We start from the raw sequence: 12,522 nt of genomic DNA, 5'->3' as shown, positions 1-12,522 counted from the left end.
GGGGGTCAGGAACCAATCCCAGAGAAAAACAGCCGCAAAGCATGGAATAATCCAGGATATAATCCATAATAATCAATGGATTATTATAAGCAATAATCCATGGAATAAACCATCACAGCACACTCACAATTCGGAGACACCAATTCACCCAACCACGTGATTTTTGGACAGCAGGCAGAGCATGCAAACTTGGCACACACACAGGCAATGTGGGACTTGAACCCACGACCCAGGAGGTGGGAAGCTAAATTACCTACAGCAAGAAGGAAAAAATGCACAAGGGCCACCTCACTCGCTTTCCTCCACCGCTACAGATATGCAAATAACAAAGTTACGACTTCCAGGACCTTCTGCCGTCTGTCACGCTAGCGCGGTTTAGCGTATCTGAAGAGTGGTGCAGTAAAAATTTGCGTATCTTTGAAATCTCCCCCAGCTGTGATGTGTCCTGTTGGAATCAGCTTCATCTTAACATGCGGCTCATTAAGCAGGGTTGGGGGGGGGGGCCCTCCTGCTCCAGATTGTTAAGCGTTAGAGCCCGGCCAAAACAAGATGTGTGACCTGTTTTTTCCTCACATTCCTGCCCATCTACCCGCTCAGGGTACCTGTCCTTGTACCCGTCTCCGTGGATACAGCCCCGTACCTCGCACCCGCTCCTTGGCCACCCCCGTGCCCCAGGCCGAATGTTGACCATGACTCAAGGCACAGAGCAGACCCAAGTGTACGTCACCCTCTAGCTGTGACCCCATCCCCGGACCCCTGCCACCTCTGACAGCCCCTGCCGCGGTCCCAGCGCTCTCCTTTCCGCAACCTTGCCCCTCCCCAGAGGCAAAAAGGACAGGTCAAAAGCAGCCTAGCGCAATGTAAATACAGCACGTCCACCAGGGGGCGTTGCGGTGTTGCTCGTCATTTGTGAGCTGTGTGTCTGACGGCCACTGTTGTGGCTCTCCCTGCTATCAGGAAACCAAACTCTTACCAACTTTTACCAAGAAGTGCAGGTTCCCACTCTTACCGGAATAAAGGTAATAATCAGACCACAATAAGCGTTAAAATCTTATCTAGCTCTGATTCAAGGATCCCAGGGTTATAGCTTGTGCTACACTAGCAGGAAGACTATTCCGTACTCTAACTACATGCTGTGTAAAGAAGTGCTTCCTCAAATCCAGTTTAAAATGTTCTCCTGCTAATTTCCACCTACGGCCACGAGTTCTAGCATTTAAACTAATATTGAAGTAGCCATTTGGCTGAACAGCATCCAGACCTGATAGAATCTTATATACCTGGATCATGTCTCCTTTGCTCGAGGCTGAACAGATACAGCTCAGCTAACCTCTCCTCATAAGACATTCCTCTAAGACCAGGAATCATTGTCATAGCCCTACGTTGCACCTTTTCCAAGGCAGCAATGTACATACAATGTAAGGTGTGGTGACCAAAGCTGCACACAATATTCTAGATGGGGTCTTACCAAGGAATTGTATAATCGTAGCATCACCTCCTTTAACTTAAACTCCACACACCTAGAGATGTAACCCAACATCCTATTGGCCTTTTTTATTGCTTCCCCACACTGGCGAGAGTGGGACATGGAAGCATCAACATACACACCGAGATCTTTCTCGTAATCAGCTACCTTTATTTCAGTGGAATCCATAGAATATCTGTACTTTATATATTTCTGCTCCCTGCACAAATTACCTTACATTTATCTATGTTAAATTTCATCTGTCAGGTATCATCCCAGTTGCTAATTAAATCAAGATCCCGTTGTAGCCTTTGTGCTGCTAGACCAGTATCTGCTACACCACCCACCAAATGGGGACTTTGGTGAGAAAATCCCAACAGCTTTCGTTATTCAAAGACACATGACATCTAATATATTTCCTTTCTACCCAATGTGATCCTTTGAAATTGCTTCTGAAATGAGGCAGCATTTAATTGTACTAAATTTGTGAGGATATTTTTTCCCCCAACTGATGTCACCCACTTTGGCTGCGGTGATCATATAAATTGGAACCGTCGATTTATTAGATAAAAGTACGAATATGCATGGCAATCGCACTTCAGTTGGGCCGGCGCTGTCCAGAACCGAGTTCCAAAAATAGCAATAACCTGATTTTTCATCTGCTTTCGAGTAGGCTTGGCGCATTTCACTTCCCAGGTTACAATATCACCCGCTTCAAGGTCGCCCCCATCTGGCCGGGAGGTATGAGAGCCGCTAAACAGGAGAAAAACAGAAAGCCACGCCGCAACTGGTAGAGCACCCCAGATCCAGCACACGGAGAAGAGGGGGATGACATTAAACGGCTGTCCCTCAGTACATTATCCACACTCTCCTCGGCAACAGACCACCTGACCGTCACCTGACGCCACTCGCTCTAGTGTGTCACAGCAGAAAGCAGAACTGACACTCAGAGACGGACGTACAGGCCAGGCTGTCTGTCGGAGAGCACTGGGCAAGAGAGCAAGTGGAGCGTTTACGCCGAAACTACATTCATGACTGCGCTAAATAGCTGGCTAATTTATGCTGTTCTGCCAGAAAAACAGGGGAGCAAACTGCCCCTTGCTAATTCTGCCCTTTATCTGTCAGATTGTTTTATGCTGATAGGCGGGAATTATGCATTCTGGTACATAATCTTCTTTTTTTGTTTTATTTTAGCATTTCAAGCAATGGACTGGCATCCCATCCAGGGTGTACCCCTGCTATGCCTGCTGTGCTGCTTAGAATAGACACCACCCCATCCATCCATCCATGGTGGGGGGAAACCGGGGTACCTGAAGGAAAACCCCCCCCCCCCCGATGACACGGGGAGAACATGCAAACTCCACACGCACGTGTGAGGCATCAGTGCTAGCCACTGCGTCACTGTGCCAAGCCGAGGCACCAACGACAGAAAGAGAAAACCACCCACACATCCACTAAACATCCCGCTCTGCGTTTACTGTCTCGTGTTGCTGACTCACTGCCAGCCCAAACTGCGCATGACAAACGGACGGATGTAATGATGGATATTACATACAAACGATTTACGCAGTCGAATGACATTTCTGATGAAAGTGACATATTGATCCGTCTATGGAAGTATATCATCTGCGCTCAGTGCACGCCAACATCCTGAGCATAGATGATGTATTAAACATCTCTTTTCATTCATTTTGAGTCCTATGGTAAATTTCGAGCTCCTCGTTGGAGTGAAGACCCAGTTTTAATTCTACTTCAATGTTCCCCCAATAAACAGAGCATTTCCTGCTTCTCCATCCTTGGAAGGCCGTACGGCTGCTGGATTTTCCACTCCCGCTGGAAAGGCACCTGTAACCTTCAAAATGCCTTTTTAACGCTATTAGCTGGAAAAACAGCCAGGAATTTTTACAGTCGCAGAGGATTAACGCAACGTGGGTTTGGCTTGTACCACATGTAATAAAAAGTAAAACCATAAATGCAGCCATGATGGCGGAAAGAAACATTTTCTGTCTTGGCAAAAATGTCGCATTTTACATTTTGTCAGTGGTCTGCAATCCCCGGGAGACAAAGTGAACTTCTGTGGAAACATCCAGCGAAAATGGCGGTAACGAGCGCCGCTTTTCTCAGAAAATAACAGGCTTCATCCAGAGCCTTGTCCTCCTCCCACCCACACCGGGAAATCACCGTCTGCCAAGCGCCGCTCATTCGAGGGCCCGTAATGGCCGGGCTCCTCCAACAAATGATGCAGATGGAGAGGAAATTAACTACATTTTCTGGAGGAGCAGCGGACCTTTGTGCCCGGGGAGCGGCCCTGCTGACGACGGGGCGGTCCTAGACCGCAGGAAGTGACATCGCTGCCTCTTTCACGCTAACAGGATACACATGTCGCCAGCCAGTAGCGGGAGAAATCTATAAGCAAGCCACAGTGTTGCCACCAAGGGGGGGCACTGCTGAGACCAAAGGTCCACCCCCCCAAAAATCTGACACTGCCAAAACACCTAGACCACCAATCCTGAGCTCTCAGGTTCTTTGCTCCTGAACAGAACTTCGTAATGGAAACCAAAACAAAAATGGAAACATGCCATTTACTTTGCCGTATGTATCTGGGTCTCCTTTTAGAACAGAAAAGTTATGGTTATTTTCTTGCACACTCCTTATCTACATACCTGAATTTCCAAATGAACGGCCGTCAGTGTTTCTGAATTAAAGGTGAAGATGCGTGCAGGTTCCTGATGTACCCATGCCATACGGGTAAATAGGCCTGACACTGTTTACCTTTGAAACTGATTCTAATGCAGGTCAGGGACTTCCTTGGTTTATCTTTTTCGAATCATTTGCTTACGTCTCCCTGGAGATTAAGCATGAAATCATTCAAATAGCTTTGGGCAGGGGGGGTGGGGGGGCACTTAACCAGCTGTGGATGGGGCACATTCCATGAAAATGGAGGTCAGTGCTTGTTTTTTTTCCAATCACATAAAAATACTTCCCTCATGTGACTTCAGCATCCCGTCCAGGGTGCGGTGCAGCCCTGTACTGCCTGAGATCTTGAACAGGGTAAGTGTGGCTGGATAGACACATCTCCACATATAGGTTCCTCTCAGCTCCCATAATGCTAATGCTATCATATTTGTGTTCCTATGATTCTCATCACTAGGCAGCCCCACTGGCACATAAACTGAAGCAGAGCGTCCAGGTTGAGCTGACTGGACGGGCCGTGAGTGGAACCCCCTCGCATACCCGCCTTTACCGTGTGTTAAGACCCGACCCACGGCCGAGGAAGAGAACTTTGGGCGATGTGGCAATCGGATAAAATGCAGATGTGCAAAGAAAGCGACACTGGAAGCTGCAGCCCTTAATGCAGCTCTGGTGCAGGGAGTATAAAAATGCATCGGTTTTCTACATTTAACTTAGCGTACCCCCCCCCAGAACCCCCACACGCAATCCTGAGCTGCCAGCTGTGGGGACATAGCAGCTAGTTACTGACTGTGTGGCTGAAATGACCACTGGGCCCTCATGCAAACACACACACACACACACACACACACACACACACACACACACACACACACACACACACACACACACACAGCCCTGCTTCTCTCATCTAGAACCCCACCCCTCAGAGCCCCACCTCTCACTAGAGCCCCGCCTCCCCTCCAGAGCTCCGCCTCTCAGAGCTCTGCCTCCCCTCCATAGGCCCACCTTTCTCACTAGAGCCCCACCTCTCTCACCCAGAGGCCCGCCTCTCACCCAGAGGCCCGCCTCTCACCCAGAGCTCCGCCTCCCATCCAGAGCTCCGCCTCCCATCCAGAGCTCCGCCTCCCATCCAGAGCTCCGCCTCCCATCCAGAGCTCCGCCTCCCATCCAGAACCCCATCTCCAGCCTGCCTCCCTCTTATAGTAGTGATGTTCGTTCTCCTTATAATAGCCATTCACATGCAGCAGCTTGTGCTTCTGCTGTCTACTCCAGTCTCCAGAAGAGAACACACAATCCTCTGCCCTGTCTGTATCCCCCTCCCTGCAGTCTTTCCTAAACTCAGGTGGCGGGGGGGGAGTGCCGGTACTTTCCAGTGAAATAAAATGAGACAGTTTTATCACTGTTATTTGAGGCTGACTAATTCTCCTTGCCTAGGGTTGGTCGGTCCGTGTCTCAACCCCCTCCCCCCTCACAGGCGAAAACACCCCCCAAGCGGGTCAGCAAGCCACTGTTTACTCTGAGGCAGCTTGCGTGGGTGACATTCTGAAACATTCCACTTCCTGTCACAAACCCGAATCCATACATGCTTTTCCTACACCCTCAAACATCTATGCTTACATACAACATGACATGGCAGTGGCTCCATCCTTGTCTCATACGTTGGGGCGATTTGAGGATTTTTTTTTAGATGGGAGGGGACATAAAAGGGGCCATAAGACCTACAGAGGGGCCACCCTTATTAGCCAATGAGACGTTCTGAATCCGTGAGTGACAGGTCAGAGTGTTCTAGGGGACCAATCAGCTTTCAGCTGGGTCCAGTTACCCTGCAGCCCTGCCCCAGTATATTCCCCTGCTCATACAAACCTTACTGCTGGCAATGAAGGACCCCCCCCCCACACACACACACACACACACACACATACACTACCTGGCTATTTTTCCCTTTTGAAAACGAACACACAACGGCCCTCCTTCCAGACATGGACACACTTGATCACTGACAGCGGGGAGACTGTGAAGGAGCCGGCAGACGGTGAGGAGAGAGCCAGGGACTCCTGTCTGGGGCGGCGGCCAAATTCCTGCGCAGTGCTGTCGGGACGCTCCCCCTGCTGGCTTGGGGGAGATAAGGCCGGCACAGCACCCTGCTTTTCAGATGCTCATGCGATTTCATGGCATGAGAACTGACTAAAAGAAAGCATGCTGATTAACAGCTCATAGCAGGGCAGGAAACATGCCCCGGCCGCACGCGCCCTCCCCTGCCCCGGCCGCATGCGGCGAGGGAGGGACAGAGAGCAGATCATGCAACAATCCGGGACCGGTCCCCTGTTTAAGACGAGCACAGAGAAAGAATCTGCTCTCCTTTCTTCGTGAGCCAGAAGTTCACCTCTCGGGGATCAGCTTCGCTCGGTTTGCTGTTCCTTCTTTCATCTGACTCCATGTTGTCAGCCCACATGTGGGCATGTTTCATAAGGCCTGTTTCCCGCAGGGCTGGCTAGCAGCGATCGAAGGGCCCAGTTCCACATGGGGCTCTCATCCGCCCCCCCAGCGGTTCCGGGATCCGGCGTCTGACTCATTGCAGCGGTACCGCATGAGATCCCGGTCGGACCTCTTACACCTGCGCATTTCATCTCCATATGAGAAATGCCCAAAATCTCAGGTCTTCAGCCATATTAGCTACCCACAGCATGCCTAAGCCGAATGATGACAATTATGCCCCACCTGATTGGCTAGTCAATAAGCCAATCATGTCCCTCATTCCTCTTCCCATAAGACACAAGGTTTTGAGAAGCTGATCTTTGTTCATTCTGATTCAGGTGTGTATGTGTAGTCCTAACATTCAGATTGATAAATAAATAAGAAAAACAGAACTCATGTCACTATTTCTGGGCTCCTTTCAGGCCTCCTTTCATTGAATATGTAGATCACCTGGCCACACCCCCCTTTATGGCGCTGATGGGGATGTATCTGGATCGCGTTTCACCGCTGCGCTGTTCATCTAATTACCATGCGAATGCGATTTGAATACGCAGTAATGCAGCTATTTATAATGCGAATAGCGATCTTCAGGTGAGGGCGGCGCTACACGCCCCCCGACGCAGGTAAAACAAAGTAAGGTCACATGGTTTACTTTTTTGCCGACTTCTGACAATGGAGGTTTTGAAAAGAAGACAGAAGACAGATTTCTGTTTCCACAATAAGATTTCAGCGAGTTATGAACTGAAATACACGAGAAAGACACGCAGCATCGCCAACGATGCCGTCGACTCCACAGGGTTAAATAACACTGGAGGTTGAGCCCATCTGCAGGACATGAGAGGGCTGGAAAACTATCAGTGGTCCTACTCCCTGGAGATCCTACTTCGACCCCATCTGGAAAGCCAAGTGGCTCTGGCAGCCATGTGATCTACAGATGGCAACTTGGGCCTTTGTAAACACAGGCCTTCCACCCAAAATCTGGGCCTCCATCACTTTATTCTGGTCCAAACCCCCTTCAAAAGAGAATTACTGCCCTCTTCTGCCAACACAGAGCGATGAGTATGCAGGACGATTACAGATGAATGGCTGGCTTTTGACAGCCAAGCGCAGTACAAAAAGTAAAAAGCAGAAGAGGGTGACAGTCCGGATGGTCCTGCTGAGTATAACATACTGGGCCGCACTCAGGCCCAGTCAGCAGCTGCTCATCAAGGGAAGTGAATCCAGAGCAGAGCCCAGCCTAACCAGAAGCATAGCCGTGTACCGCAGGAGACTGCAGATGCTGGCAAGTTGCTGGATTCTGTCGCTATTCTCTATGAGAGGTGGATAGTTCAGGTCCAGAAAGCAAAAAATCCAGACCAAGATTTAGTTTCAACCAAACATTTGAGTACTCTATGGCTGTGAGTCTTTATACGCAACTGGTTGCTCTTTAGTCATCTAAATCCGTCTGCCTGCATTTCAGAAAGGTTCATAAGGAAAATCCCCTTTTTTGGCTGTCAAATTGATCTCAACATGTGACACTGTGAAACTGCCGCCATGCTGCCTTGGGAAAGGGGGCGTGACCTTACCCACGATGCCGAGGGGCTTGCCGCTGGCCAGCTGCTTGAGCCTCTTCTGATGCGACTTGCCGTTGTAGTGTATCTGCGCCTGCGCAGGCGAGTTCAGCTGGATGTTGCAAACCTCACACAGTGTATATGTCTTGTGCTTCCTCTCCCGCTTGGGCCTGTGCTCCGGCGCCCCTTGCTGGCCGTCAGACGCCGCGCCGCAGGGCTCGCTCTCCAGCGACGGGCCGCCCCGGTGTTCGCCGGCCGGGCTGAAGCTGCGCTTCATCCCTGAAGGGGCGACAGGAGACGTGTGAAACAGGGACCTGGGTCACCCCCTCTCTCCGAGCATGAACTGTGTCAATGGGACCTCTCAGGCGATTGCCCTGGATAGAGACTTACGAAAAACGAACAGGACAAAGAGAAACTGCATCTTGGCAGATGTGCTCAGTTCTGCAGTCTGCCACAAGAGGGCGCCGGTCCACCGCTAACTGGTTTTCTAAAAGGTTACAGAAGGTCCACCGTGCCTTTCTGATGGTTCCCAAACAATGCTTGCTTTCGGAATAACCTCATGAATGGAAAGGAAAGGCCCGGAATTCCAAATGCCCCCCACTGCTGCTTGATGGCCATCACCCTTACTGCCCTACCCCCTTGCCTTTGGCACCATGACTTCCTATTAAAGTACAGAGCAGATACCACTCAGGTAATTAATGGTGCAGCGTGATACCTCTCCATTATGTCATTATTCCACCTTTACTTCCAGAGAAATGCTAACAGCCCAGCCAGTAGGGGGCGATAATGCTGGAGACCCTGTTACAGTAGCAGCAGGTCCTGGTAAACAGGGGAGACCCCGATCACTAAGGCCAGATGCTGGCTTTGGGGGTAAAGCGGATTGTGAGGGTGTGTTGATCTGGATTAAGGGTGGACAAACTTCCATATCCGCAAAGGGCCGATGTGTATAAGGTTTGTGGGATAACCTTTAGGCCAGCTGTTCAAACCCAGGTGTGAGGGTCTTCAGCCAATCAGTCCTCTAATTAGTGACCTAATTAGGGAGTTGCAGAAAAAATCCACACACACAAGAGCCTTTTCTGGAAAAGACTAGTCAACCCTGATCTGGATGCTTGACTGGGCATGATTGTGAATAACCTTTTGTATATGAACCACAGACAGACAGACACACAGACAAATCTACTCATTTGCAGGATCAGAGCCACTAGGTGCAAAACACACAGACACACGCAAACACACGCAAACACACACAGACACACACACAGACACACACAAACACACACACACAGACACAGACACACACACAGACATACAGACAGACACACGCAAATACACGCGCACACACACGCACACACACGCACACACACGCAGAAACACACAGACACATGCACTCAGACACACGCAGACACAAAGTACAGCTTTCAAAACGCTCCTTGTTACTGAACCACACCCTGCATGCTGCTTTTTCTCGGTTAAAAGCGTCATTTCCCAATGATGCCACACCTACTTTTCAGGCGAGTGCCCAGCAATTTAAACGCTACATCAGGGATCCGTGAGGAAAAAAGAAACAAATTAAAAGCGGCAGAGGGAGGAAAAGATCAGCGCTGGGCTCGGTTCGGCTCGGCAGGGCTGATCGCCAGGCGGCTCACGTTTACGTTCCTCATTATCTCGGCTGTGTCCTTCTCTGCACGCAGCGCCCTCAGCTGCCGCTTTGTCCAACGTTCTTCTCTGCCCCATAATTACCCCACCACTACTGTCCCTTTCATTTGCCCCAGCTCCACCTGCCTCTGCTGCCCCGTCTCTGCCCTGCCTCCAGTCATCTCTGCAGCCCCTTCCATCTGCCCCTTCTCCACCTATCTCCATTGCCCCTTCTCTCTGACCTGCCCCCATCCATCTCTGCTGCCCCTTCCATCTGCCCCCTCTCCACCTATCTCCATTGCCCCTTCTCTCTGCCCTGCCCCCATCCATCTCTGCTGCCCCTTCCATCTGCCCCCTCTCCACCTATCTCCATTGCCCCTTCTCTCTGCCCTGCCCCCATCCATCTCTGCTGCCCCTTCCATCTGCCCCCTCTCCACCTATCTCCATTGCCCCTTCTCTCTGCCCTGCCCCCATCCGTCTCTGCTGCCCCTTCCATCTGCCCCTTCTCCACCTATCTCCATTGCCCCTTCTCTCTGCCCTGCCCCCATCCATCTCTGCTGCCCCTTCACTCTGCCCCGCCCCCACAATGTCCTCACCACCCCTTCCCTGAGACAGGGTTGCCCCCAGCCTTTGATTACCTCTCCCACCTTTGTCCTACCCCCCCCTCACCCCCGTCTGTCTCACCTTCACCCCTTCCTTCGCTTGGCAGAGCAGAATCCCCCTTTTGATGTCCCATCAGCTTCTGGGACGCCTGTGCCACTGTACTCCACCACTCTCTCCACTACCTGACCTCCCAGCAGGGTTGTACATTATGCATACAGCTCTGCGAAAGCTTGCTGCGTTTTTTTATTTCACAATTTAGCTCCTCAGATATCAGTGTTTATCCAAACAATTATACACATTTATACAGATGTGTCCTGCAGCTTTTCTAGGGGGTTCAACTGCAGGGAAGTAAGCTGCCAAATCCTGATGGAACGGCTAGGCTGCCAGTTAGTGCCCACCCACCCTTTTACCTGAATCAGCATTCATGCCACTCTGTTATCGTTTAACGGGACATTTAATAGCACGGCGGGGCGATCCAAAGGGATCCATGCAGAAATCCATCCCGTCCACAAACGTGTCATCGTCATATAGCGACTATAACCCAGAATACATTTATTTCTTAAGCGGAATGCTTTTGTCCAAAGCCGCGTACGAGTAAATCAAACGGCGCATTAACACAGCGTCCTCCTTCATATTCGACCCATGCTGTGCAGATATCCAATTCTGCAGGCTGTGGATTTAGTAGCGCTGCAGGTTGCTTTGATATCTGCGATCAATATGAAGTTTACGGGATTAAGGAACTGGCATTCTGATGGCTGTACACGTTTGAGGCTGTGAAGTACTGAAGGAGGATGAGGGATATATCACTGTGGTAACCGCTGTGGCAGAGGAAGGTCTTAGGACAGCCTCCACAAAGATCCCCCCTCCTCTCCAGCAGGACTCCCCTCCAGCAGGCAAATCCTACCGATCACTGAAATAATTTTTTTAATCCTTGAGGCTCCACAGCTAAACAGGCCATAACCAGCACACAACCAGCATAACCTGTAGAAATACTATTTTTCGTTTACGGTTCTCTTTAAAATATCTCCTGTAGATAATTTACAAGGAAATCTGATGGCAAATAAAACATTAATATCCAAATCACTTCCAGCAGAGCCATTTTCCCTGGTTCGTTCCGTAAGCCCAAAGTTATTTATGAACATAAACACTCATTAGAAAACGTGACTGTAGCTCTATTCATATATGTAAGGGCTTAGTCGGATTACCCAGAAGGTGCTGAAACGGATCTGAACGCCGTTCTGTCTTGGCACAGGATAATGAAGCCCTTCATGGGGTCGTCAAGGCCATGCCTTCTCATCCCGGCGCCTCTCATAACACAATCTGAGAGCGACGCTTCAAAGCCCCCCAGACCCATAGAGGGCGCTGCCTGACGTCTTCAGATCCTTGATCTTGTGTTGAAAAGCGACGTGTGGGACACCAGCAGTCCCTAGGCTTCGCGTCAGAGCAAGTCCGCCCATGTCACACAGAGGGGGCCTCTTCCTCCCAGTTACGAAGTTGCCGCTCGCTTCCGACAGCTGAAGCAGACACCCAGACATACGCACACATGCCGCTATCTGAAAGCAGGACCTTCTAAACCACCACCGAGCAGTGAGGCGAGTGCTGACGGACAAGCGGGCAGCCGGCGGAGAGCGAGACGACCAAGGTAATAAATAACCCTGCTGGGAACACGGTCCAGGCTGCCCGGGACTTCTCTAGAGGCTCCGCCTCCCCCGAAGACGATGTCATCGCCGTTCCCAAGCCACCCCGGATGCTAGGAAGAGGTCCTGCTGTAGCATTTCCCCACTCAGTCCTGACCAGTCCGGCCAACCCGACCAATCGTAAGATTCAGCGCGTCACCTCACACCTAAGGCCAAGTGGCACCTCCATTCCAATAGACAAGGGGTGAAAAATTCCACCATCTCACTGCCTGAGAACAGAACAGACAACCTAAACAATCCCCACAGCTACAGAGCCATAGACGATATGGCGGGGGAGGGGCAAAGGGCCACCTGCACCAATCACAGCGGTCGAACCTCGCTGTTGCATGTGAACCTCTTGCAAGGCACACAAAGGCATTTCACCTCATGGAGACGGCAAACAGGACACGCGGCCTCAGTATCAGCA

The 12,522-nt window shown here is 50.7% G+C and overlaps 1 protein-coding gene across 3 annotated transcripts in view; it reads right to left on the bottom strand.

Moving 5' to 3' along the window:
• The window catches only part of LOC125718270 (zinc finger protein 385C-like), a 106,239-nt gene that overhangs the window by 60,525 nt on the left and 33,192 nt on the right, over window positions 1–12,522 (bottom strand). The window contains exons 1-2 of one of the 3 annotated variants that reach the window (XM_048991974.1): window positions 11,625–11,724; window positions 8,197–8,460 (exon numbers count right to left, since the gene is read on the bottom strand). The exons of 1 other annotated variant lie outside the window; for it this stretch is intronic. In XM_048991974.1, coding sequence (XP_048847931.1) covers window positions 8,197–8,458 — 262 coding nt within the window. In that variant the 5' untranslated portion in view covers window positions 8,459–8,460; window positions 11,625–11,724. Of the gene's footprint in view, window positions 1–8,196; window positions 8,461–11,624; window positions 11,725–12,522 lie in introns of those variants that run through there. One more of the 3 variants, XM_048991973.1, reaches the window with a different exon arrangement.

Source organism: Brienomyrus brachyistius, chromosome 22 (genome assembly GCF_023856365.1).
Source record: "Brienomyrus brachyistius isolate T26 chromosome 22, BBRACH_0.4, whole genome shotgun sequence".
In the NCBI taxonomy this organism is placed as follows: domain Eukaryota; kingdom Metazoa; phylum Chordata; class Actinopteri; order Osteoglossiformes; family Mormyridae; genus Brienomyrus; species Brienomyrus brachyistius.
Note: the sequence above shows the minus strand (reverse complement) of the source record. Positions and strands in the feature narration are given on the sequence as shown.